The sequence below is a fragment of the Lichenostomus cassidix genome, chromosome 5 (genome assembly GCF_008360975.1).
Source record: "Lichenostomus cassidix isolate B80296 chromosome 5, HeHo_3.0, whole genome shotgun sequence".
Lineage (NCBI taxonomy): Eukaryota > Metazoa > Chordata > Aves > Passeriformes > Meliphagidae > Lichenostomus > Lichenostomus cassidix.
The window spans coordinates 17,233,400-17,260,581 of NC_139486.1; the positions used below are offsets into that span (position 1 = coordinate 17,233,400).

Below are 27,182 nucleotides of genomic sequence, written 5' to 3' on the forward strand. Positions count from 1 at the left end.
ACCTGTCTATGAATACCAATCTGAACAGTGATTTGGAGGGAGCCTTATTTAAAAGCTTTTACTGTGCTATCACATTTTTTGCTGGTTTAAGAAGTTCACTTTTCTTGTGATCTAATGAGACCCAGCTTTGGACTGCACAGTGTGGCGGACAATACAAAGCTGGGAGGAGAGGCTGGCAGACCTGATGGCTGTGCTGCTATCTGGAGGGACCTGGACAGGTTAGAGAACTGGGCAGGGAGGAATTTCATGATCTTCTGAAAGTTTATGAGATGTAAACTCATGAAATGCAACGTTCTGCTTTTGGGGAGCAGTGGGCTGGAATCATCTGCTGGTCTGCTTAAAAGGTTTGTGTGGTGATTTTAGCAATTTTTCTCTAATCAAATACAATGACATAAGTACCATTGTGTGTAATGTAGGTAAGCCAACAGAAATACATTATTTTCAAATCTATTCCAAGTATGTGCTGTGCTGTTTTCCAGCAATGCATAGATCTAGTTTTTATGAACATGGATCCATGGTTTTTGGAATATTCATTAAACTAAAGTTTGTCAGCTGCCTTACAGATTCATTACTTCACCAGTGCACGTGGCAGTACTGTGTCCATGAGGAAAGATGTATATAACTTCACGATCTTAATCACACTTAGGAAGAATTGAGTATACTGAGATAGTGCATACAGACCTCAGTTGGGAATTGGCTCACTCATGCCAGTTCCTGTATCAGTAGAGAAAGCAGACAGGTTTTCCTTCAAAATAAGAAGCTGTTCTAGAAAAAAAATTACACATTTATTTTCTGTTATCAAGTTTCCAGAACCTATCAAGTTTTGCTGCCTGATTTTTGAGCAGTAGCAGGTAGCCAAAACTAATACTTGGGACATTTTCTATTTCACTTAACTCATGTTGCATGCCCAGCTTCTCCATGTGGTCTGAAAAAATTACTAGCTTTTACTTCCTCTTCTAAACTAGCTGTGGAAAGTAACTATTAAGTGCCACTTTTAAACTAGTGCTTGTAGTACTGATGTCTCGATAGTAAATTAGATTGATAAATTGGTGTTCCTTTGGGAAAGTATATTCATAATCTTAAAACACCGAAACAGTAATTGGTAAGTAATGTGAGTTTTACATGTGCAAAATTCGTCCAGCATAATTTTATCTTCGTTTCAGTATATATGTTTATGACTTTGGTGAACAAATTTCTTTTCTTTAATTAGTTACAGAGGTTATGACTGCCGAAGCAATCTCTTTTACACTCAGACGGGTGAAATTGTATACCATGTGGCAGCAGTGGGAGTGGTGTACAACCGGCAGCAGAACACACAGCGCTTTTATCTAGGTCATGATGATGACATCCTTTGCCTTGCTATTCATCCCTTAAAGGACTATGTGGCAACAGGCCAGGTAGGATTCATGTTTATCTGCAATCACAATCTGAAGTTGTTACTACTGAATTTAGAAAGGCCTTGGTGGTCTTGGAGATAGAACATTCAATCTACATTTATTCTGGTGAAGGACTGCATTTCTGTTGCAGGTGGAATTATGGTAAAAAACTGACGCAGAAGTGTTTTTACAGTTCTTTGTATTATAGTGAGAGTCTTTAATTCATAGTTTTTCTGAACCTCTTTTTAAATTAAGAATAGATCAATACTTTTTATTCAGCATTATGTTGCTGCTTCTTGATAACAGGTGGAGGAAATGTCCAGATAATTTTTTTTTTAATATCTTATTTGACAAGTTAGCTATGTTAGTATTGCATCCATTTACTATTTCATAGAATGAAGTCAGCAGTTGTTATTACAGTCTGGCATTCCTTTTTAAAGCATTAAATTTTTCATTATCACCCATACCCAAAGTATTCACTGTTTGTGCATACAAAAAAAGGATGTATGTTGCTAGAGTTCATTTTATCATACTAAAAATAGTTAATTTTATCTTTTGCCAGACCGTTATTTAGGTAAATTATTTTCACTCATGTTTTTAGACAAACAAATCTTCCAGTAAATTTTTATATGCCAGGACTTGAAGGTTTGCTCTGATGTTTCAGGGTTTATTTATGCTTATCATTTTTATCATTGTTGCTGTTGTTGTTATGGTATACTAAATTGGAAAACACATGAACTGAATTTTTAATAGAAATGAACTTCTGATTATAATGCCCTTGATTTCTATAAAAGCGTTGAGATTAACATAACTCTGTAGATCAGTTAAGAAATTAGCCCTAAATACTGAGTTTATTTGATTTTGGAGTAGCAAAGGCTACGAATAAAAGTGTCCCTGAATTTACAGTATCTTAAAATACCATATGCTATCAGCAGAAAGATACACTCCATTATATTTTGTTTTATACATACACATTACATTTTTAATATGACGAAACTATGTAATGCAGTAATCAAATTCCTCATGCCACACTGGTTCAGATTATCCTGATAGTGGATGTTCTGAAAAGCTTAGCAAATATGTCATTAAGTTTGTGACAAAACCAGAGATAGATCCTAGTTCTTCTGAGCCTTAAATGCAGGAGAATGTTGTTCTGGTTTTGCAACCTTTTTATTTGTGCACTAAGGTGCAAAACCATTGGAATAGCAAATAATCTTTTAAGTGCTGGCTAATAATGCTTTTGTACATAGTTGAAAAGAATAAGATACGTTCAATTACTTACCAAGTTCGTTACCTACATTAGTGCCATTCTAGTGGAAATTACTCCACAGGTGTCAACATATTAGAATTTAAATTGTAATGACACCAGAAAGCAACAGAAGTCACCTTGATTTCTCAAACGTAGAGAAGCTGACATACTAGCAATAAAAATAACCTTTTATTTTTAGACAGGGAATGATTGATGAAAAATTGATGGAGTAAATATGCTACAGTGCAATCAATAAAGTGCTTTCCCCCCTCCCCCACCCCCCAGGAGGACTTTAGTCAATTGTGATTAATGTGCCTAAGGTGGGAAGTGGTATTTGTGAAGTAGCAAAAGGAATAATGTACTGCTAGCCAGACAGCAGTAATACTAGGAAAATTCTGTCACTGTAATTCTTTTTCAAATACTTTTGGAAGTATTTTTCACTATTACATTTTTTAAACAACTGTGTAAAATAACTGAGAAATGAAAAAAAATGGTTATGAATATGTATACTTTCAGGTTGGTCGAGATTCCTCAATACACATTTGGGATACAGAAACAATAAAGCCACTTTCAGTATTAAAGGGCTATCACCAGTATGGTGTTTGTGCTGTTGATTTTTCAGGTAATAAGTATTTATTTATTTATTTATTTGCACTTTTCCTTTTCTGTGAGAAAATGCAAGCTAATCAGTTCTGCTGAGAAACTGGGGATTTCTTTACACTGAAAATTTTGTATTATAAAGATTCTCCAATGTTCAATGTCAAATGAGAGAGACTGTCTTAAAATGAATATTTAGACCTCTTTTGGAGTCTTCCACATAGGAAATGCAACAGGTACTGTGCTGTTTAACAGCTGAGCTGAGCACTTCAGAATTTCTTTTGGTTGTACGAGGCAGGTGCACAGATCTGGAGTGTTGTGTCTCCTTTACAACCGTGTAATAAGATTTTTGAGGAAATTGGTCATGTGTGCAATTTTTTCATTATTAAATGAAATTCTGAAAGGCATTTGGGTAGCACAATGATACATTCAGAAAGTCCAGTCATGGAGTTGTTCTGGTCAGAATCACAGGCTCTCTCTCCACCTTATATTAACATAAGAGACTGTCAGTTAAATCCCTTGAGATTTTTACACCCCATACATTGAATTCCCGAACCAATACTAAATTTCCTCTGCTCCACTGGCTTCTATTCATTCTGTAAGTGTTTGGATTTACTGGAGAAGATCTCTAAATTCACAGTGAAGATGTGTGATCACAAAGATGAGTGGTTTGTGGTCTTTGATGCTTCTTACTGTTGTTTCTCCTTTTCAAGATATGAATTTCATTTCTCAAATTCTGGCATGGATACATAGCAATTTCAAACGTGGATACATGTCAGAAAGTCACTTATATTGAGTGAGCACAAATAGCTTGTTTATTGGAGTTCAATGTGGAATATGTGTCAAAACTTCTCCAAGACTTCATAGTACTACAAAGTTTATGGGGATTTCACAAATTTCATGGTATTTCTTCAGTGCTTTCCTGTTTAGAAATTACCAGAGGTTTTCAGAGTGAACATAAAATTTTCACAAGAACAACCCGCGGTGAATGTTCTTGTGCAACTATGTCAGCAGCCAACTGAACAAGGGATTTAATACAAACAGAGAGCATCTAAGTGCAAATTTTAGACAAGATAATTTAAAGTCCTATAATTCATCCAAGTTTAAAAGCAAATGGATGAAAAGACATGCCTCTAAACACATCACATGCTTATTAACTGTTTGTATATTCTGCTTATAGTATTTATGGAGTTATATTTTTAATATGGTTTCTTATTATTGCAACATAGTTATCTATCTACTCTCTTAATAACAAATTTATTATTCTAGCGGATGGGAAACGATTGGCTTCTGTTGGAATAGATGACAATCACACTATTGTACTCTGGGATTGGAAGAAAGGAGAAAAGCTCTCAGCAGTAAGGTAGGAATTTAACTGTTTTAAAATTATGTTTTAAAATTATGTTTTAAAATTACTTCCTAAATTTACTATCAAATGACAGTAAGCAAAATATATTCATTAAAGAATTAAAATCAGCAGTTTCAATTACTTAAATAATACAGGCTATAACATTTATCACAGCCTTAGAATTTTCTGTGGAAGAAGTAAATGAAGCTCTGATAGTCAACAAGAAATATTACAGTGACAGCTCAACTGGCAAAGAAAGAAGACATAGAAGACATTTCTGTGTTCTGAAATATTTTCTTTAAAACTCTATGCACTTCTCTTTACCTCTTAAAGATGGTGATATATGGTCTGTTCAGATATTTTTCATCAGAGGTCACACCTTTCTTGGGATAGTCATTTGCAGTTCTTTTGCAGAGTGCTTTTTCCTTTTCCTTTTCCGTGAAAAGGGTTCGTTCCTTTTCCTTTCCATGTCCTGACCAGCCTGATCTAATTTTGAAGTCACCTCTGCTTTGAACAGGAAATTGAACTGAATAACTTCCAAAGGTTAAATGTTTCCAAAGATTTTTGTTGTCTGCAGAGGTTATTTCATATATGTTTACTGAATGTTTTTAATCTACAAGTTAGAATCCTGTTTCTAATTTTGAGTAATGTTATTGAAACCTTTGACTTCTTTTTGTCCTGAGAATCTATTGCTTTAAATGGAGCAGTAGTGTTAGTGGGTTTGGCCCACATCTGTCTGGATTCAGTACTTATACTCTAAACGTTGTACATAGATTTAAAAGAGATTTATTACTCTCTGCAGTACAATTTAAAAAGTGTCAGCTTCCCTTTTATCCATTAAGTACAGTATTGCCCTTTAATTTCATTTACTTTCATTTTATATTTAAACACACATTGAATTTCTTATCCACTGAAGAATGAAAATTCTGAATAGATGATGTAGATAAAGAAGAGTAGTCCCTTCCCAATTACTTATCAAAAGCCCAGTTAGCTTGGCTTCTCTGAAGACGTTTGTCTGCCTTTCACCTGATTTAAAATTTTTTTTTTCATTTCTCCTCTCCACACAAAGGAATTGATTAGAATTTTTGAGAGCAGCATCTGTACTTTGAAGATGACTGGAGTTTGAAAGACACTGTTTCATGCTCTGCCTCTAGTTTATTTAGTAATCTGAAATGACAGAAAATAAAAGATTATCGCCTTTTTTAAACAAGGAGCAAAAGTTAGGGACTGGGGGCTCCTCTGCATTTTAAATAAAAACAACGTGTAAGCATTTCTTTGCACAGATAGCAAACATACTTGAAAGCTGTTTTTTAAACTGCAGGACTGAAGCAAGGCATTAGTTTTATAGAAGCATAGTAAGAAATTTAAAGCACACAAGAGGTTTTAATGTTTTTAGAAACAACTGTAATTTCCATTAAAAATGTAATAGCAGCATAAGTTTTATTCTAACAAAACCAGAAAAATCAGCTAAACAGTGAATGACAATGGCAGTTTGTTTTCAAAATGAGTGAATTTGAAATAAGATTTACAACTTCACTCCTTTAAGTGTCATTATGAGCTGTCAAAGACTTAAATGCCATAAACTTAATGCAAATATGTTTTCTTTTGCAAAGAAAATGCTTCCTAGGGCATCTTTGAAGTAATATAATTACTCACCTGCTTTGGATACTGAAGGGTAGCAAAAATAGAACAGGACTCAGTATGTTCCTTCTTTGGCTTTCTACTTCCTCATTAAACCTATTAGTAATGATTTGAAAGTAAATGTTAGCAAGATACAGCAGGTATACATTAAAAAAAAAGAAAAACCAAAGAAACCCACCAAAACATATTTAAAAATATTAAAGAGTTATACTTTTATTTAAATTAATTTGCTTTGCATTTCAGGGGAAGCAAAGATAAGATTTTTGTTGTTAAGATTAATCCTTACATGCCTGATAAATTGATTACAGTTGGAATTAAACACATGAAATTCTGGCGGAGAGCAGGTAAGGACACTTTTCAGAATTAGAGCATTTTCTGTTACTGGAAGTATAACTATTGCATCTCTTACTGTATGTTTTGTGCATGAAAGGCAAGTGCTTTCTCTGTACATCTTTTAGTTAGCTTTGCCCTAGCAGTAATAATTTTAGTTGATGTTATGGGAGTAGTGGAAATTCTTTTTAAGATCAATTTGCCATGCAGCTAGAGCTACATAAGTAGAAAAGACCCTGGATTTTCTACTGTCTCCTTTTATATCTAGTAATAATACAGCATATTGGAAAATTTTACAGAGTTGCTCTAATCATAGAACAGTCTTTGGAAAAAGGACCTTTACAGCACAAACACTATAAAAAGGCACAAATATAAATAATTTTAAGGTTATAAAAAATACACATGAAAAATTTAGACAAAGTACTTGAACAGGGCACATCTTCCACTTGAGAGCTGTTTGTCTAGATACAATTAAAAACAAAGGTAAAACAGCTTGCTGTTTCTGCTTGAGAAATTTTGAACAGTGATGAAAAACCCATTCCCTAGTACTTGTGTGAGCCTCATTGTTTCAGACCTCAATTCATACATAAAGACATATGTGCAATAGAAGACTAGTTCATCTGCTGAGAATATTCTAATTATTTGTGCAGAATTTATGTACATCAATTCAGTTTAAAAAAAACTACAGTTTTTCTCAGTTCTGGCTCCAACAGAACTTAATCAAGATTGCCTGAGAACAAGCTGTTGAAGTCTATATAAATTATTAATTTTCACAGTTGAGCATGCTTTCTACAGAAAGAACAAAGTGTCTCAGAATATTTACTAAAGGAGCTACTATAAATTCTTTAGAAAGAAATCTTAACTATGATAAAAGCCTGGAGATGGTGATTTTGAAGAAAGAAAGGAAATTGTTTAAAATGCTGCTTTTCTCTCTGGCATTGCTCAGTCAGAGGAATCGAATTTCTCTATTGCTGCAGCCTATCTGTGTGAAACTTCAATGGCACATTGGCAAGGCAGTCACCCCTCAGGAAACACACTGGGCAGTGTTAGAGTGAGAAGTGGAGTATCAGGGCACCTTAGCAAATGCCAGCTTTCTGAAATTTGCAGCAGAGCAGGTGCACTTGATGGAGAAGAGACATGAAGTACATGCTCTGGACTAAATCGTCATCACTGCCAAGTGAAGGCAATGGTCTTGCAAGACCTGACCTCTCAGTACAAGAACAATACAAAGTGTCAGATCCTGAGGGACTTCTGTGTTACACAGCATGAAGTTTCCCTGTTTTATTTTATATCATTGTTATGATATAAATCTGTCTTTCTAGACAGAAGTTACTATGTGCTATAGCTGCCAAAGGATTTTAGATATAAAAGAATTATAAAATTTATGTATCTATAACATTTCTATTTTCCATAGGCTAATGTAAGTAAACTTCTAAAACACCTGTCACTGAAACGTAGGTCATGAAAAGGGTGGGATGTGAAGATTTAAACTCTTTTTTTTCTTTCAAGACAGTTCATTAGTAATTTCTGTGAACTGTGTGTGGTAGATGTTATGGTATGTGTGGTGTTGCATTTTTTGTTTAAATGCAAGTTTACGAATGCACTTTGTCTATATATGTCTATGTGGGTATGTGTAGGTATTCAAGTCCAGATCCAAGCAGTAAGTTAAAAGTAATGTCAGGTCTTTTGGTTTTTGGTTTTTTGTTTGGTTTTGGGGTTTTTTGGTTGGTTAGTTGTTTTTGCTTTTTGTTGTAAAAGTTGACAAATAATAAGAAATTTTATTTTGTGAGATCTCAGACTCAATTTTTTGGGGAGCTTGGGTAGAATAAAAGGAAAGGACTTACTGCTTGGGAAGGGTATATAATTCCTGGGAAATAGTTCTAAGCAGATGTCTAATTACTTGTTTTTGGTCTGAACTAGGAGGAGGACTAATTGGGAGAAAGGGCTGCATAGGTGCATTGGGAAGAACCGACACAATGATGTGTGCAGTATATGGCTGGACTGAAGAGATGGCATTCTCTGGAACCTCCACGGGGGATGTGTGTATTTGGAGAGATGTGTTTCTCATAAAAACTGTCAAAGCACATGATGGTCCTGTGTTCAGCATGCACGCATTGGAAAAAGTAAATAAACTGCTCATTGGTTTGTTTGGTTTTTTTTTTAATGTCTGGACAAGAAACTTTATGATAAAGCCAAACCTTTCCCAGACTCAGGAATTCATGTCCTTATTCTCATTACAGAAAAGCCTTGTGTGGTCCAGATTCAAAATAGCGTTTTATGCATGTCTCTTATTCTTGTTATGTATCATGCTGTTTCTGAAAACCTTGTGGTCCAGTGACATCTTACTCAGTAATTTACACACCCCCTTTCTAAAGAAGTAACAGTAACTGATTTAAGCATCAGTAAGTTCAATGGAATATATGAGCTTGTGAGAGGGGAAGACCATACTTGTACTATTTTGTGCTGTAATTACTGTCTATTCATAGATGCATTCAATCTGTAGATGATGAGGAACATTCTGCAGATTCTCAGCTTCTTTTTAGCTCTGGAAAGCCTTTAAGCATGTGTTCAATGTGAATGAGTGGTCCAGTTGGATTATTTTTGTTTTTAAAGTTATGTATATGTTGGTGTTTTGCTAAGTTAGACTTCCCAATATTTGCATTTCAGAATGGTAGCATTAGACAACACATGTGCTATTCACACTGCAAGAACTAAGTGCTCTGAAGGAAAGTACTAGTGATTTCACTATGACCCATACCTATTGCTTCATTAAATACCTGTATATAATTTTTAAAGACAGAATGGCACAAATGTGCATATATTTGAAAAATATAAGAAGTAAAAAAATTTTTGTGAGTCATACTGAGTTTGATTTCAAGTAATGAGGTCAAATGCCAAAGGGATATGGAGGCTCAATATCAAGAAAAACACTATAGTATGTTGGTTATCTTATTTTTCTAGAATGGTGGAAGCATACAAGTTAGAACTTCTAAATCCAGCCTGTGTCCAATCCAATCTGCACATGCAATGTGCAGAACTGTGCTGCCTCCATCAGGAGGAGAAATCACTCATTTTGTTGCTCCTGTTCTTTTCATCTCTAACATCTGTAGCTCTGTGTATTATGGTGTTGTTTATAATCCATTTTCAGTATTGGCAGAAATCACTGAAAAATTAAGGAAAGATGAAAATCATTTGTAATTAGTGATTTTTATTTCTTTTCCCCCAGGGGTTTGTCACTGGAGGAAAAGATGGGGTAGTAGCTCTCTGGGATGATACCTTTGAACGTTGTCTCAAAACCTATGCCATCAAAAGGGCTGCTCTGGCTCCTGGATCTAAAGGTAACACAGACTTTATCCTATGTTTTGTTCTATTTAAAGTACTTTCTTTGGAAATCTTTGTGAAATTGCTTTTTCCAGTAAGAGGAAATCCACATTTGACATATTGAATACTAAAATAAAATTTTTTTAAGCTTTATTGATTCTCAATAAGTAATTTTTCTGTTGGGACACATATGGTGTGTTGTAGTGTCTTTTTGCACAATTAGTGGGTGCAGGTCATAATATTTTGTTTATTATTGGCCTAAATTAACTGATTTAGCTGTAAGTTTCTTACCAACCAGGTTTGTGTTGGTATTTTTTGTTGTTTGTTTGTTGGGTTTGTTTGGTGTTGTTGTGTGTTTGTTTGGTTTTTGTAGTTTGTTTGGGTTTGGTTTGGTTTGGTTTTGTTGGTTTGTTTTGTTTTTATTAAAGTGCCAAGCAAAAAGCTTATTATATTTCTGGTCATGAAGACTCTTACCTGATCTTTTTTGTTTTGGAGAAATGAAGGAATTCAGAATTGTGGCTAGTTTTGTAAGGTATTAGTAGTTAATTTTCTGTAAATGCATATGTCTTTTGAAGTAATTAAAGAACATTTTCATTCTTATTTTTACTGTTTCTTCCACTTATTCTTGATCCTAATGCTAATTTACAGTTTCCTGTGTTTTCATTCTGGATAGCTTTTGATCTTCCCTCCCCTTCCCTTAAAATTATGTTTTCTGTATTCTAAAATATATTATTTGATTTTCAATTGCGAATGTAAATACTCATTCATGAAAATATTTTACTCCAGAGTGTGTCCTTCTCATAGCTTGTTTACAAAAATCTAAATTTGAAGGAACCATAATTGGTTCCAATATAGTAGTACAGTTGATACTTCACATGCACAGAGTCAGGTTGATAAAACTTCTTGATGCATTGCTAAATCCTTCCAAGTGAATCCAAACATGTTAACTTGTTTCATGCAGGAATGTTTTCACTGTTTATTACTCAGTAGCTTTTTCTACAGTGAGAATGTAATGTGCCTAAGTGTGAAAAACCCTCTTAAAGGCATACTTGAGAATCTTCTGTTTTCTAACCTTTTCATGTTCTAGGTCTTCTTTTAGAAGATAATCCTTCTATACGTGCCATATCGTTAGGACACGGTCATATTCTAGTGGGCACAAAGAATGGTGAAATATTGGAGGTGGATAAAAGTGGACCAATAACTCTGCTGGTTCAGGTACATGTTAAATATCAGTCAAATATGTCATACTGCAAACATGATTTTATTGTTCAAGTAAAGACTTGTGGAATAAGAAGCACTTTAACTACTAATGAAGTTAGTGAGTTACTAACACTTTCAGCTAGACTAGACCATTATGACTCCTTAATGAGCAAAATAGAACATAGAATTTTATTACTAGTTTGTCCAATGAGTACATCCTTTCAAACAGACCAAGATCATATATCTGTTTTGAAAAAAAGGTGTGTGAAATAGTGGATCCTCCACCAAATTCCTTACTAAAATTTGTTGAGTATTGATTATTCTTATTTTTAAAAATTGTCTCCTTGATGTTTGAGATTTTACTTGAAATTATGTAAAAGGTTTCAGTTTTCTTTGCCATATCAAACAACTGCACTTTTTAAGCCTGACTACTAAACAGATTTTTACATTACATCAGCATATTATTTTCTTTCATAGTTAAGTAAAAATCTCTGGATTCTCTCCTTTCTGAGTGGCCAGTGCAATACATAAAGAACTGTATTTGTTGAAAGAAAATATTAGAACCTAAGGTAAAAAAAAAAATCTAATTCACAGAGTAGTTTGGGTTGGAAGGGACCTTTAAAGGTCGTGTTGTCCAAACCCCCTGAAGTAACCAAGGACATCTTCAAATAGATCAGATTGTTCAGAGCCCCATCCAGTCTGACCTTGTTTATGGGGATGGGGCAACTGCAACATCTCTGGACAACCTCTCCCAGTTTTTTACCACCCTCATCACAAAAAATGTCTTCTATCTAGTCTGAGTCTACCCTCTTTTACCTTAAACCCATTACCCGTTGTCCTGTCACTACAAGCCTTACTAAAAACTCTCCCCATCTTACTCATAAGCCCCCCTTAAGTACTGAGAAGCTGCAAAAAGACCTCCCTGAAACCTTCTCTTCTCTAGACTGAACACCCCTACTCTCTCAGCCTGACTTCACAGGAGAGGTGCTCCAGCCCTTTGACCATTTTTGTGGCCCTCTTCTGGACCCATTCCAACAGGTCCATGTTTTCCTTTGCTGAGGACTTCAGAGACAGACAAAGTACTGTAGTCTGACCAGAGTGGAGTAGAGGGGCAGAATTACCTCCCTTGACCTGCTGGTCACTTTTCTTTTAGTGCAGCCCAGGCTACATTTGCCTTTCTGGGGTGCAAGCGCACGTTGCCAGCTCACGTCCAGCTTGTTGTCCACCAAAACCTCCAAGTTCTCTTCAGGGCTGCTCTAAGTCCATTCTCTGCCCATTCTCTGTGTTTGTGCTTGGGATTGCCCTGACCCACATCTAGGACCTTGCACTTAGCCTTATTGAGCTTCATTGCATAGGTCCACCTGTCAGGCCTGTCCAGGTGCCTCTGGACTAATTACTATAATTTTGCACAAGTAGCAGAGTGATTTTTTTTCAGGTGTTCTGTGTTTTTATTTCATATTTCAATTTAAAAAAGAAATCTGATTCATTGTGTTTTTTCAGGGTCACATGGAGGGGGAAGTTTGGGGTCTAGCCACTCATCCTCATTTACCTATTTGTGCCACTGTAAGTGATGACAAAACCTTAAGAATATGGGATTTATCTCCTAGCCATTGTATGTTAGCTGTTCGCAAATTGAAAAAGGGTAAGATGCTTAGTATGAAAAAATATTTAACTGATGCAATTGACATTTACAAGCATTATGAATTGTTTGAAAGCAGGACTGTATGAATTCTTTTCTTTGCTCAAATTATTTTATTAATGCTATGTTCATGAGTTACGTAGCCCTTAAGCTAATGAATCTGTAAAAAAAAATTCTGTGTAATACTGTTCTGAAGATTAGTTACAATTGTAACTTACTTAAGTCAGTGAATTAAAAATAAAAGTTGAGCCAATTACATAGATGCCATTATTATATTGCAGAGCTTTTTTTGAGACTTTGAGTCTAGAAATTTTTGGAAGAAGTCTTAGAAGTAATGTTGAAATTCTCTTCTTTGTGAATGTTTGAAGGATCTGGAATATCAAGAAAAGAGAAGTCATAAAATTTTTACTCATTGTTAAGGGTATAACTAAATTCTATTTTGACAGATGGAAAATCTGTTTTAAGTGACATCACATAAAGTGACTTTTTTAGGATTAGACTAGACTGGCCCTAACAAGCTTCTAATGCTATATATGCTTTGCTAGACAAAGGAATAGAAACTCAGCAATGCAGTTTGATTCAAACTAATGGGAAGCTTAACTGAAGATGATTTAGATTGATAAAATTAACGAAGGAAGAGTTGCAAGCTCACACAAGCAGGGATTAAACAAGAATGTTTCTAGTTGGCAAACTCTGCTCAAGTCTTAAAGCTGATACTTAATATTTTTAAGAGTATTTTTCGAAGAAAAAAGTCTCTGATGACTATTTGCTGATGAGACATATTTTGAGATGCTTTGCCAATCATAAAAAAGCACCTGTGTACTGTACAGAAAAAGATTGATACTTCTGCAGACTGAGTAATGAAATTGAAATAATGTTTGTTAATTATAAAAGGCAAGATCCAATGACTGTACGAAAAATGTTTGTGTAGCTCAGGAGTAACTTAAAGAGCAGAAGGCTCAGGATGTTGTCGCTGATTGCAGGGTGGCAATTACATGTGATAGTGATGTATTTTTCCCAAGACATAATGGAGTACTCATGTAATTTCCAAGCCACAAATCAGGATATTTTTGGTGTGCATTTCTCATCTGTGTTCAGCTGAATGAAATTAAACTAAAAGTTGAGTATGGAGAAAGCAACTATAGAATAATGAATGAGAAGCCTTGTGGTGAAGCCATCTAAATAAAGGTTTGCTGTCTACAAGTTAATCGGAGGAACCAATAGTCAGGGAAAATACTTATGTTAATGGAAATTTCTGGCATGAAAATAAATCTGTATAAGTTGACCATATATAAATTTAGATAGAAAATTAAACTCTTTTTCAAACGACACTTGGCATGTTTATTAGAAGGACTCTGTGGCCTGGTGACTTATTCTTTGTGATAGCAAATGACTGAATTCTGTGAATCCAGAGGGTCTTTCCCAGCTGTGTTCTCCTTATCAGCAAATAAGGAGAGCAAATGATAACAAACAGGCAGCAGTGGCTACAAAGAAGGAGAGCAAGTTAAAAATACACAGACAATAGGGATTAATCTGTATTACTAATGTAGAACATATGTCAATTAATATGCAAATTCTAAGATTCTTGGCCTGTGTACTTGTTTGTGTGCTATTGCAGCTTGGAAATTATTTTGGCAGCATCTAGGAAACTTCCTTGGTAGTTTTATAGTATAAGAATGGCTTTCCTTTACTAATGGAAAAATAAATCTAAAAGAAGAATAAAGCACTGTAAATGTACCTGAATGCAATTTCTCTATTCCTCATAGGAGGCAGATGTTGCTGCTTTTCTCCTGATGGAAAAGCATTAGCTGTTGGTCTCAATGATGGAAGTTTTTTGATAGTTAATGCAGATACCCTAGAGGATTTAGTCTCTTTCCAGCACAGGAAAGATGTTATTTCAGAGATCAGATTTTCTCCTGGTAAGTAATTTTTTTTTAAATGAAGATTTTAATATCAAGATAGTTCAAATTAGCTTTATCACATTTATAAGATAAAAGTAGTAAAGATTTGTAATACTTTTACATGTAAAAAAATAGGTTAGCAAGATTAATACTAATATTTTAAAAGACCATGGTGTGAAGTCATGTGTGGCTCATTTAAGGATGAGTTTATTGGAAGAGGTTTGCTTATAGTAACCTCCTGAATACAACAGTCAGTTTAAAATCATGAACATCCAGCAGCTCCCTAGAGTTCTACTTTAGGAGCTGCGTAAGTTTGACACTTCACTGAGGTTACTGTTAGGTAATAAGAATATTTGAAACTGATGTGTCAGAAAGTTCTGGCAACTTCTGTTTTCTTATTTTTCCCCCCTTGGCACTCCCAGTGAGCCTAGGTTTTTTCCCAACACTATAGCTCATATTTTAGGACCTAAAATGCGTGACCTACTTCAGTTAAAATACTCACCTGCTGGAGATATTTGATGCAAATTATGGATACTAATTCTCATACAACATTACTTTCTGGTTCCCTAAGCCTCATCACTCTCTGAATACTATAAGTGCTTAAAATTTCATCAAATGGTTTTTATTTTTTGAAAGTGTAATGATATAAATAGTTGTATAGTTCATGCTGATTATGTGATATGAAAATCAGTTGGTTGGGGAATATGTATGAATTAGCAAGCTGACGTCAAAGAATTCTGAGTTGCATATAGCTAATAAATTACAGATTTTAGTTGTGTTTAATATGCAGAGCACTAAGATTTTTGAAAATGTTTTGTGTTTGTATTGATCTGTTTTAGGGGCTGGGAAGTACTTAGCTGTGGCATCCTGTGACAACTTCGTAGATATTTACAATGTAATGAGCAGTAAAAGAGTAGGAATCTGCAAAGGAGCCTCCAGCTATATTACGCACATGGACTGGGACATAAGAGGTAAGTAGCATTCACTGTAAAAATATACTGGAAGATTGATTACATTATAGACTAATACAGTACACATACAGTATGAATTTGTGGTATCACTGGCAGATTTGTTTCTTCAGTTTGCAAATATGCCCTCACAGCTTCTGAATAAATATTAAGCCCATGGTTTTTACTGCCACATGCATATTTAGAAGTTGTGCAATTTAAAGTAAAATAGTTTGTCTCTATAGACTAAGGTTTGTTCAGATGTTTTTAAAAATCTTTCCTGTTTATTATTTGACTTCACAAGGGCATTTAGTGATAGAACAAGGGGGAAGGGCTTTAAGCTGAAGGAGGTTATGTTTAGATTAGATATTAGGAAGAAATTCTTTACTGTAAGTGTGGTGAGGCACTGGAAACAGCTGCCCAGAGAGGTTGTGGATGCCCCTTCCCTGAAGGTGGTCAAGGCCAGGCTGGATGGGGCTCTGAGCAACCTGGTCTAGTGGCAGGGGGAGTGGAACTAGATAGTCTCTAAGGTCCCTTCCAACCCCAAACATTCTCTGGTTCTATGTTTCTACTTCTTGAATAATATACTGTACAATGTGGTTGTATCTGTAGCTCAGGAATATGTATCCTTGTTGCAATACATAGCAGAAAGACTGGATTTCCTGTGTTCCAGGGTATTAATATGTGATTAATTAAAATACTAAATTTAGTCCTGTTTCATTCAAAAGAAGGGCTGTGCAACTGTGCAGTCTGTTTGTTCATGTTCTTATTCTTCTACCTTATCACTTTTGAAACAGTCTGATTTAATTTGAAAGAGTGTTATAAGTTAGCTTCCTTTGAGAGTTTTGAAAAGGAAGAGGACAGAAACATTGGTGAGAATTTCCCTCAGAAATGAAATAGTATAAAGGTATAAAAAATTCAGCTTTTGGCCAGGAAGCACGTGCTTCTCCAACCCAAGAGCATATGCATCAATAGCCAGTTGTCAGAAACAAGCTTGAAGTAGACCCAGTACATTTAGTCTGCCATCTGATGGGACAGCCATAAAAAGGAGAGAAAAGTGATGCATTAATACAGTTTTCAAAGAAAGGAGAAAGGGTTGTGAATTTACGGGGTCAGAGGACTCAAATCTCTTAAGAACACCATACTTCCAAATCCATTATTTATGTATGCAGCCTTTTCTGATAGAAACAAATAATTGATGTAATACTGTTAGCAATAAAAAATTCAAAATAACCTTTCTTTTTTTTCTTATGTAAAATGAAATCTTCTATGTTAACATACAGTACGTGTGTCATATGTTTTGTAGGGAAACTTTTGCAAGTCAACACTGGTGCTAAAGAGCAGTTGTTCTTTGAAGCCCCTCGTGGGAAAAAACAGACAATTCCTAGTTTGGAGGTGAGGAACTGCACTGCCTTCTTGTTTGCAATTTGGAGTTACAATACAGCCATCTATACTACATAAGAGGGAATGATGTATAAAACTATAATTTTTAGCTTTTTAAATAATAAAATATGTAGGGGATTTCACATTTTTCTCCTCTGTTAAGTAACAGACATTTGTCTGACTTAGTCATGAAAATCTCACTACATTTCCCTCTACCTTTTTTGGTACCTAAACACCTTTGAAAATCTATTGCAGATTACTTAACCCCAAACTTGTTGTGGAAAACCTCCTGTTTGTCTTTACATAACAATGCAATAAAGTATACATAATACATATAGGCAAGAGCAGTATATTCTATCTATGATATTGTTTTGTTTTCTCAGAGATGGAGCATTATCATAAGGCAGAGAGTAAAAATGGATAATTTTCAAATAAGGTTTTCCATTATATTGAAAGGTGGTGTTGGAAAATATAATTTGTTTTCTTTAGCCTGGAAGTGCGAGTAAGGTAAAAATTTTCAAAATACTTCTTCAGGTTTTGGAATTGAAAGTTAATAGATGTAAAATTACAAGTCTCAAATGAAATCCTGAATGGTAAGAAAATAAGTGATTAATATATTAAAATACTATCTTTCAGTTCAAGGACTTTTTCTTGAAATCAAATACGGAAGAAAAATGCCTGGGAAAATGTTCTGTCTCAAATGGGTTGTTTTTGTAGGTAGAAAAGATTGGCTGGGCATCATGGACAAGTGTTTTGGGCTCTTGCTGTGAAGGGATCTGGCCAATAATTGGTGAAGTCACAGATGTAACTGCTTCATGCCTCACTAGTGATAGTAAAGTATTAGCCACAGGAGATGATTTTGGATTTGTGAAACTCTTTCGATACCCTGCTAAAGTAAGTAATTTTCAGCTGTTTATAGAGAGTATTTATTAATAAATCTGCCTTTTCAAAACTGTGAAAATTCATCACACAGAAGAAAATAGTGCTTTTATATTTTTCTCCTTTTGATCAAAGAAAGCATTCAGTATCACATTGCAGTTTACAGTGCATTAAACTTGCACTTAGTAAGAACGATCAGTCCAGGTCAGACTATAGAGCCATCTCATGCAGTGTCTGCCGCTGACAGTGACAAAAGCATAGGAAAAACTTTAAGAATGGGAATGCTTTGGAAGACAATGAACATCTCTTTCTTACCTATACTGCATTCATGATTTTAAGATCTTCATTCTGTCCAATGTCAGTAATTTTTTTTCTAAGACGAAGAGCTTTAATATTATTTAATCACACATTCTAGAAAAGCCGTTACAGAAACATATTGTATTTTTACTGCTATTCAAGTACCTCTAGTTATCCTGTGTATTTGTTGGTAAATGTGTCATCACTTTTGAAATGTTGCCATACTAAGGTTGGTAACAGTGCACAATATTGACTCAAAATATTCTGTGTGAATTTTATTCCAATTGACATTATTGTCTCTCTTAGTAAAAGTGATCCAGTGTTTATTGCTAGAATCTGTTTATAAACTAATTCTTGCATGCTTGATATGGAGATCAGGTTGACATTTGATCAAGCTGTTGTAGGAGACGCACTTGGCAAATCATGTGTTACAGTCATATGAAATACAAAACAGCTGAAGCATGAACTGTAAAGAGGTTAAGATCATGTTATTGTGCACTGGCAACTCATTTCAGTTTCTGTCTCACAGACAATTTGATCTTTGCCTTTTTTCCCAATTCTTAGGGAAAGTTTGGAAAATTTAAGAGGTATGTTGCTCACAGTACCCACGTGACAAATGTCCGGTGGACCTACGATGACAGTTTGTTGGTCACTGTTGGAGGAGCAGACACCTCTTTAATGCTGTGGACTTACGAGATGGAAGGACATCGGGGTAGCAGGCAGTGTGACAGTGAGGAGTCTGATCTAGATTCTGAAGAAGATGGAGGTCAGTAATAATTTATAGAACTAGTTGGATTATGCTATTCCAAGAAAGCTTTATTAATGGAAAACTGCAAATTTAGAAATAATGATTTATAAATTATTTTGATCTTAAGTAGGAAAGATTCTTCAAAAATGTTAAATAAAATTTGGTTTGGGGGAAAAGACTAATAACCTGGTTTGAGGAAAATCATAATGAAGTGTTTGAATTACTGCTTTGAGTCAGAGTATACAAGCAGACAGCATCTTTTAAATGAAAAAAAAAAAACCCTAACTGTCAATTATACATAGCTACCCAACATCTGTATATATAAAATAGAATCACAGTTTAATTTTGGTCACTAATTCTAAAGAAATTATATGGAAATCTGTATAATATGAGATCATAGTTACCTTGATGCTGTAGCATCTGTTTCCATAACATGGAAGCATAGGAGACTGAAATAGACTGATTCTATATTTGTGTTAGTTTGAAAACAAACTAGTGGGAGATCACAGGTCAGGATTTTAATAGGAAAGTTAAAAATAAGTGCAATAATACAAGGGGAAAAAAAACCCAAAAAAAAAACCCAAAACAAACAAAAAAAAAAAAAAAAAATCACTGGCAGAATTGGATACAACCTGACACCCTGTTAGGGTGGTGGTAGCAGTCCAAATGGAGTAGCTCAGTTGAAGCAGTGATCCTGTGGAAGGTCTGGTCTCCACCTGAAGGTCCAGGGGTAGCTCTTGTCCTCTGGGAACCCAGTAGACAGGGCTAGCTCAGGCAGTTCCAAGGCCAGGTTATATCCAGGTGGGAATGCTTGGCTCCTCCCTCCTGGGTGGAGCATCTCACAACAGGATGAGATAATTCCATCAGTCATGAAGTGGTTTCTTGATGGCTCATTGTCTGTTATCAGGGGTGAGCCATAGCAGGAGATAACAGCTAATGGCCCACAGCTGGTGGTAATAGAATACTAAATACATCTATAGTGTAACCTAGGACAATATTATATTATAATTCCAAGGGTTCATGAGCCTCCAAACTTGTTTTCTCTTCTCACAAGTGCAGTTTTTACTTCTTGTCAATTCCTCAGTGTTCAAGCATTTTTAAAATATCACTGCTTTACTCTTTAAATAGTTCTGTGTATTAAATTAACTTCAGCTGTCACTAAAATGTGCTAATTGACAAAGAAATACATTAAATATTAGAGACATATTAAACATTCATTGGAGAAGAATTTTTAACCACTGTCTTTCTTCTTAAAAGTATTGAAGAATACATCCACAAAGTAATTTAATTGCCTATAGGAGGACTTGTCAGCTTTAACTTCATTAGTCAAAAATTGCAATCTTCAGAGTTTCTGTTCAGCCTCTGCTTGTGACCTGTTAGAACATCTTAGCCCTATAACCTCCCCTAGGCTCTGGTGCTTTACACAGAGCCCTCTTAAGGTGTGTGTTAAAAGTACTGTAAAAGAGAGTGAAGTCTCTGAAGCTTTACAAAAGATATTGACATCTTTGTCCACAAAACTTTGTCTTGGTCAGGTCCCATTAATTTCATTTAGAGTTAAGAACTAGTCACAAACACGTTGTTTGCCTTAGTAATCTCTATCTTTGAAAAAGCAAAATAATGGAGAGTAAGTAACAACCCTGTCACTACTTAGAGCTTTCAAAATTTATTTTACTATAGCAAACATCATCTTGATGTGCTTTACTGTCCCTAAGCACTGGGTAGGAATCTTGTGCAGACCTGTAGATTCCATTGTAATGGATGGGTCCTGGCACTGAGAACAGCCAGGCACTGAATCTTACAGGTCTTACGAGCAGGTGGCAAGCAGTGAGATCTTTTGTTAGTGACCACAGTTAAGGCCAACCAGGCAGAAATGGGGTAGCTTTTAAAGTCCCTTGACTCTTTAACAATTTTCTCCCACAAAGATGTCATTGGGAATTTTTTGTTTGAATGTCTTTTATTAACAATGTTTATGATTCCCAGCTACTTTCTTTCTGTTGTGTATTTATGTTACTAATAATAAATGCTGTAATTGTTTTTCTAATCTACTACATTGTTAAAATCTGCATAAATTGCGATTAAATTGTTTTTCTTGTACTTTATTTTGGTTTGATACTATTCCCTCTGGTTTTGTTAGGTTATGACAGTGATGTGACAAGGGAAAATGAAATTAATTACACCATCAAAGCCTTATCAACAAACATTAGACCAATGTTTGGAATTAAGCCTCATCTACAACAAAAGGAGCCAACCTTAGATGAAAGGTAATTACTAAATTACAACTCCAGTCAAGAAATCAACCTGAAAAGATAATACTAAAACAAAATTATATTGGAATATATAATTCTTAACTTAAAAGGGTATGTATAAAAAGAATCTAAATGCTTCTTTGGAGACAAAAAGAAAGGTGACCCAAAGGACTAGGCTGTATCTATTTTTTGGAAAGCACAAAAGACTACAAACAATGTATGCATATTTTTGTCTGGGGAGTTCCTTGAGATAATTGAGTTATTTGCTGGTGTTAATATGTTGGTTTTGTTACTCAAATACTGAGTGGTAGTTAGTGATGGCATTATTGGCATGAACCTGTACAATTTTTTTAGTGAAGGACAGCTTTCCATTTTTTGGTTCTGCCAACAAACTGCTCTGATGAATTCAGCTCTAATTGCTCCTTGCATTATTTGTCTCCTCGTAACTTCTACCTTTTTTGGAAAAATTCTGTCCACGGTGGTTCTGTAGTTTCTGTTAATGAATCTTGGAAAGTGAAGTTCTGTTGCAATGCTCACTTCTCTTTCTGCAGTGAAGCTGGACAGATCTGTGATACCCTGGTTGAGAAATGCAGTGTGACTTTTGTGGGAGTTTCATGACGTCTTTTGTTTTTAAGTTGTGTTGCTGTAGGAAAGAATGGGATGCCTGTGTATAAAGCTGTGGTTCCCTGTCTTGCAATTATAATGAGAAATGGTCTTTCTCTTTTTTGATTAGATGTATTTGATGTGGAAATCAAAAAGAAATAATGTACATGGTATGAAAGCTATGATTAAAGATTTTTTTTCCTTTTTAATGGAGTTGTAAACCTCCTGTGTTTCTTTGAATAAATGTTTCTGGAGTTGAGCAAATTGTGTTTTTCAGTTTCAAATAAATTACTAAGAGAATTAATTCTGTAGTAAGGTAGCTAAGTTGTGATTCAGAATGCATAAAAGTTCATGAAAAAAATCCATTGCCTGCATTGTTGAAAAGTTTGGGGCCCTGAAACTTCAAAGAAAAGGTTTATTTGAAGAATAAAACCAGACTGTGGTTACTGTATGTATTTTAACTTCTGTCCTGCTGATGTTAATATTGTGTAAGATTGATACATGTTTTAGTCTACTGTCGTGGATACTAATTTTTATTTTATTATTATTACTCTTTTCTTTTGCTTCCTATGAAGGCAGGGGGTAGTAAGGTAAGTTCATTTACATGAAGTCCAGGATTAAATGCATTTCAACAACTTAAACTGCTTGGGAAAGTAGTTACAATTTGAAATAGAAGTGAAGGATTTACCTCTTTACTATTAAATAGTTGCTCATTAATGGGTAGAAAAGGCATAAGGGACAAATAATAAGTGCAGTTATTGCTCTGGGTTGACATGAGTGAATGCTAGATAGACTATTTGGGAGGAGGTGATCAAACCTCATCCTGCTTTCCTTAGTGCTTTGGAGTGGCTAAGGAACAGCTTGACTTCACTGTCCGAGTTGGAGGACATTGCCTAAATGCTTGTGGATGTCTAAGATGATATCACAGTGCTGTTATAGAGATCCAGCATGGAACAGAGTGCAGTGAGTGTGTTGCACAGATGGGATTCTCCAGCTTAGGTGCCTGCATTAGGTTATGAACTTTTGCAAATGCTCTATTTAGAATATGTGCATATGCAAAAACATGCTGTTAAATTTGCAGCACAACAAATCCTTAGGCTGTTAGGCCACCCTTCACACTTGTAGACTTAGCTACCTTCATGACAAGAACTCAAGATTTCATTCAAATTCAGTTGGTGTAAGGTTTGATTGCAGTGTTGTTTAATGCCAGCTCTACTAATAATATAGTATTTTCTAGCAGTGAAATTACCATGCTATATCATTGAAATTGGAATACTTACTTTAACTTCTATTGAAAACACAAAATGGCACTGCTGTGAGGCAGCAGTTAGGTCTGTAATTTGAATTATTTATCATTTCTGAATAATAATGTTTATAGATAATATTTTTATGTGAAAAGATGTGTACTGTGTGTCTAATGTGGTTGTGAGCACCAGGGATACTCAGCAGCACAAAACACATTTGAAAATTCTTTCTATCCTTTGCTAAGAGTCCTTTCCTAGTGTGTGTTTGTGCTAGGTAAATTACTCAGAAAAAAAGTCCATCAATGTTGATTTTGAAAAGACTTCTGACTCAGCTGCTCCCTGATCTGCACAGCACTGAGGGCTGGGAGATGCCTCTGGAGAATAACACTGTTCTTATTCTGTTCTTATACTGCCTGTTGTTCTCTTTTTGCTGCTGTCAAAGGGGCAGTGCTGTGATTAATTTACCTTACAGAAGAATGGCTGTACCAAGAAATCTCAAAACTAAACATCCAGGAATTTCAGTCAAAATTTTTCACCATAAGTTTTAAAGATTTGCAAGCAGATAAACCCATTACTTAGTCCATGTGCTGAGGTCTCTTGCATGCCATCCCAGTGGCTTATATACTGTGGTGATCTGCATACACTTCCATATAGAATTCAAAACCAGGTGCCATAGCAAAACTGCCTCTGATTTTATTTCTTTTTTTTTTTTCTCGAGGCTTTTTTTGCATATGTATAGGGGCATGTAGACAGGTGCAAAAATAGATAACCTATTTTTGATCCTTGTGTATTCAAAATGGGAAGGTAACTAAAAAAATATTTACAAACTAGTCCCTTACTGATTAAGAAGTGAAGAATTTTTTTGGTGTTCAATACAGACAGTAAATAAATCTAAATTGTACTTCCAAAGGAGTGAGAGAGAGAGATAGCTACTGAAATAACCCATTTTTAATCCAAACCTCACAATTATCACCTTGTAATTGCCACTGAAGAAGAAATTCTGAGATTTCATACAAGTGTCTTCCATATATATTTTAGATAAATTAACAGAATGCAATTAGATTTTTCTGTTTGCTAGTCTAGTGACTTTGTGATATGAATGTAAAAAATATGAATTCCAGAGCTCTTTTTGTAAAAAATCATCTTTATCTTCTCCTTTCATTCTGGCAATTTGTGTGATTTGGGAGAGGGGAGAAGCCAGGAGTCAAAATGAAAAACTATAGCAAGGGACTTTGGGACTTTGCATCAGCAGCTTTTTCTCATTCTTTTTAGCCTATTTTCAGAATAAAAAAGATTACAGGAAAGCTTAAATTTAAAGTTAACTTTTTTTAAAAAACAGTTTCAGAAAGCAGGGCTTTTTGAAGCCAACCTTTTTGCCCATGGGAATGTACATTAGTGCAGGGCATTAACCTTGAGACTGAAAACCTTGAAATTTCAGATTTCATTCTTTCCAAGCACAAGTTTAATTATTATTAATTACTTATGTTACAAGCTGTAGACAAGAACAACATGATGGAAAAGAATGGTCTCCCTTTACCAGTTTGAGGTAATTATTTATTCTTCCCAGAGCTGAGCTACGGCTCATGCCTTTGAGGAAGTAAAAAAGCCAATTACTGAAGTGTCAAGGCTTACCAAATAATTTCAGTTGTTGAATGCAAAGAAAAAAATCTATTCATTTTGCAACTAAAGAGGAAATGTCTAGAGAAACGATTGTGTGGCCCAGTCATGAGAGCAGGAAGATTTGCATTTGGTTTATGATCTGTATAGATTGGTTTTATGAACAGAATCTAAGAAGTCCTCTGAGCAATATGCATTTTAGTGGACTCAGGAAAATTGTAAGAAAAAACTGCTCTGAGCTTGGAGAATCTCTCATTTCACCTGCATTACTGTGAAAAATATCTGGAGGTATTTGAATTCTGTAGTCCTTGAGGAATTGCTTGCTATTGACTGCAAAACCTGTTCAAGCTACATTAGGATTTTATTGTGAGAAAGGTTTTGCTGTTTCCTATATGAATAAATAGTGCATCAGTGCTGAACTGCAGAAGAAAGGTAAAACTAATTAGAAGACATTCGTTAAAACACAAGCTTTTCAGTAGGGAAAAAACTTACTTCTGAGTTTGTGAGTTGTTAACATTCTGTTCCTAATTTTCAGGCAAATTTTCCCTAAATTATTCCTAAATTATTTTTGCTTAACTTATAAGTGAAAAAGACTAACTAGTGTTCTTGCCACAATGAAGTTCTTTGGTAGTTCTTAAAAAAAAAGCTAATCAAACCAGTGGAAGTGTACCAGCTAATCAAACTAATGGAAAGTGCCCATGCACACTAGAAATGTTGGGAAATAATCAGTACATGTCCATATGCTCTAATGGTTAATAATGATTTTTGGCTAGTCAAAGTATAGGAGTATTCCCTCACACCTGACTGAGGAAACCCGAGCAGTACAAAGTATCTTCACCCAACATAAACTGAATTAAGTAGTCATGAAAAAATAGTACATATCAGTAGTTCTCAGTGCTCCACACATTCTGACTAGCTGAGATAATTGTATTTTAGTATAAATAAATGTATTTTTGTGTGTGAACTTGAACCTCTGTCTTCAATAGTGGTTTGTTTGTTTTATCCATCAGCTTATTTCAGGAAGTTAAACCTGCACAACCTTTCTTTGAGTAATTCAGGTGTTGTGTTTGCTGACTCTAAACACTTGGTGTAGTTCAGAGGTTTTTCATTCTGCTTCTGCTTTATTTCTCTGTTTACAGTAGAGTTATTCCAAAGAATTATATTCTCATGTTAACACATGTTCATAATTCCCATTTAAGTGAATGGGAATTTTCTATAAAAATAATAGATTTACATAGTCTATGAAGTGAATAATTCCCCTGTTGTAAAAAAAAAGTATACAAACCAGGAAGTTGGTAATAATTATCTCTATGAATAATTCACTGGCACCTAACTTTTAGCCAAACTTGTATAAGTAATCCTTTTCTCTTTCCCATCTGCTGCTGAAAAGAGGTTCCAGGTAATGCTTTTATTTTGCTATCTAGTCCATCTTTTACTGCCACTTCCCATTCTCCTTAAAAAGCCATCTGTCATGTTGGGTGCCATACCATGCATCTGTCACTCTTCAGAATACTGGTGTATTACAAATCCGAAATTTATATATGTTCATTGTAGTTCTGTTTCATACAATAAGCTATATATTTTTTTACCTACCAGTATGAACTCCAACTATATGAACTATTATACTTATGAAACTATGTTTCACAAGTAGTATTTTTCAGTAATATTTATTAAAATATAAAGATTAGCACTCTTTCCCCCCCCCCAGCTGTTTTACATTTGATGTGACAGTCTCACCTGACATGTCAAGGTGTATATGTTACTAAATTATTTAAGTATTAAGATTCCCTGTATCTGCATTACTGAGTGTAAACTGGCACTTACTGCTCATAGAACACATGAAAATAATTAGAAGTAAGTTTTGCCAAGAAGCAGCATTTCAAAACTATCAGCCTTCATTATCTTCTAATGGAAATCAGACCTCTGTAAAGTTTCACCAATGACTTTGAAGAAATTGCCAAGAGTAAATGGAAATAAGTCCTCCTTAATTTTAAAATTAATTTTATACTCCATGTTTGCCAACACCTTTTGGGGAGGACAGTGCAAGAAACTTCATGCTGAAGAGTAGTGCAAAATCAATTGCTCAGTTCTCTGCAAGTCCCCCTAAGGATGAAGTGCAGCTTTGGTACTCCACACGGGAGGGGACCTTTTCTTTTGTATCAACAGCTGCAATTTGCTCTATGAAATTATGCCCAAAATAGTACTTGTGTTTTTAAAACAGAAATAAATATTGTAATTTACACTGTTATAAGTTACCACAGAACTCGAAGAACTGGTGGTGATTTACATATGCAATATACCAGAACATCATATCTTGTTCTGTTAGTAACTTTAGAAACTCAGTAACAATGAGGAAAATAGGGAAAGAAATGCAACATCATACAACGTGTGGTAATATTGAAGCTATGTCTGAAACTCTGAAAAATTTATTTCTTTGTTTCAGAAACCACTTTAAAATGCTTGTACTCAATTTTTATGCTTTCATAACAAGAAATATTAAAATATATATACCAATTCTATTTTCATTTTGAAAATAAAGTGCCAATATTGAGGTATTTATTTCCCTTATGATAGATGGCTGGACCTCTCCTTCCACATGCTCAAACTGACCCTATC

General features: G+C 34.9%; 2 protein-coding genes across 3 annotated transcripts in view; one reads left to right on the forward strand and one right to left on the reverse strand.

The window, feature by feature from the left end:
* Window positions 1-27,182, reverse strand: part of ZC3H14 (zinc finger CCCH-type containing 14) — a 503,257-nt gene that overhangs the window by 419,907 nt on the left and 56,168 nt on the right. The window lies entirely within an intron of this gene.
* The window catches only part of EML5 (EMAP like 5), a 103,700-nt gene that overhangs the window by 49,328 nt on the left and 27,190 nt on the right, over window positions 1-27,182 (forward strand). For both annotated transcript variants that reach the window (XM_085061588.1, XM_085061589.1), the window contains exons 14-27: window positions 1,211-1,397; window positions 3,142-3,247; window positions 4,492-4,585; window positions 6,455-6,555; window positions 8,462-8,664; window positions 9,768-9,879; window positions 10,950-11,077; window positions 12,563-12,704; window positions 14,468-14,620; window positions 15,442-15,573; window positions 16,856-16,944; window positions 17,650-17,826; window positions 18,673-18,874; window positions 20,991-21,117. In XM_085061588.1, the coding sequence (XP_084917714.1) occupies window positions 1,211-1,397; window positions 3,142-3,247; window positions 4,492-4,585; window positions 6,455-6,555; window positions 8,462-8,664; window positions 9,768-9,879; window positions 10,950-11,077; window positions 12,563-12,704; window positions 14,468-14,620; window positions 15,442-15,573; window positions 16,856-16,944; window positions 17,650-17,826; window positions 18,673-18,874; window positions 20,991-21,117 (1,953 nt within the window). The remainder of the gene's footprint in view (window positions 1-1,210; window positions 1,398-3,141; window positions 3,248-4,491; window positions 4,586-6,454; window positions 6,556-8,461; window positions 8,665-9,767; window positions 9,880-10,949; window positions 11,078-12,562; window positions 12,705-14,467; window positions 14,621-15,441; window positions 15,574-16,855; window positions 16,945-17,649; window positions 17,827-18,672; window positions 18,875-20,990; window positions 21,118-27,182) is intronic.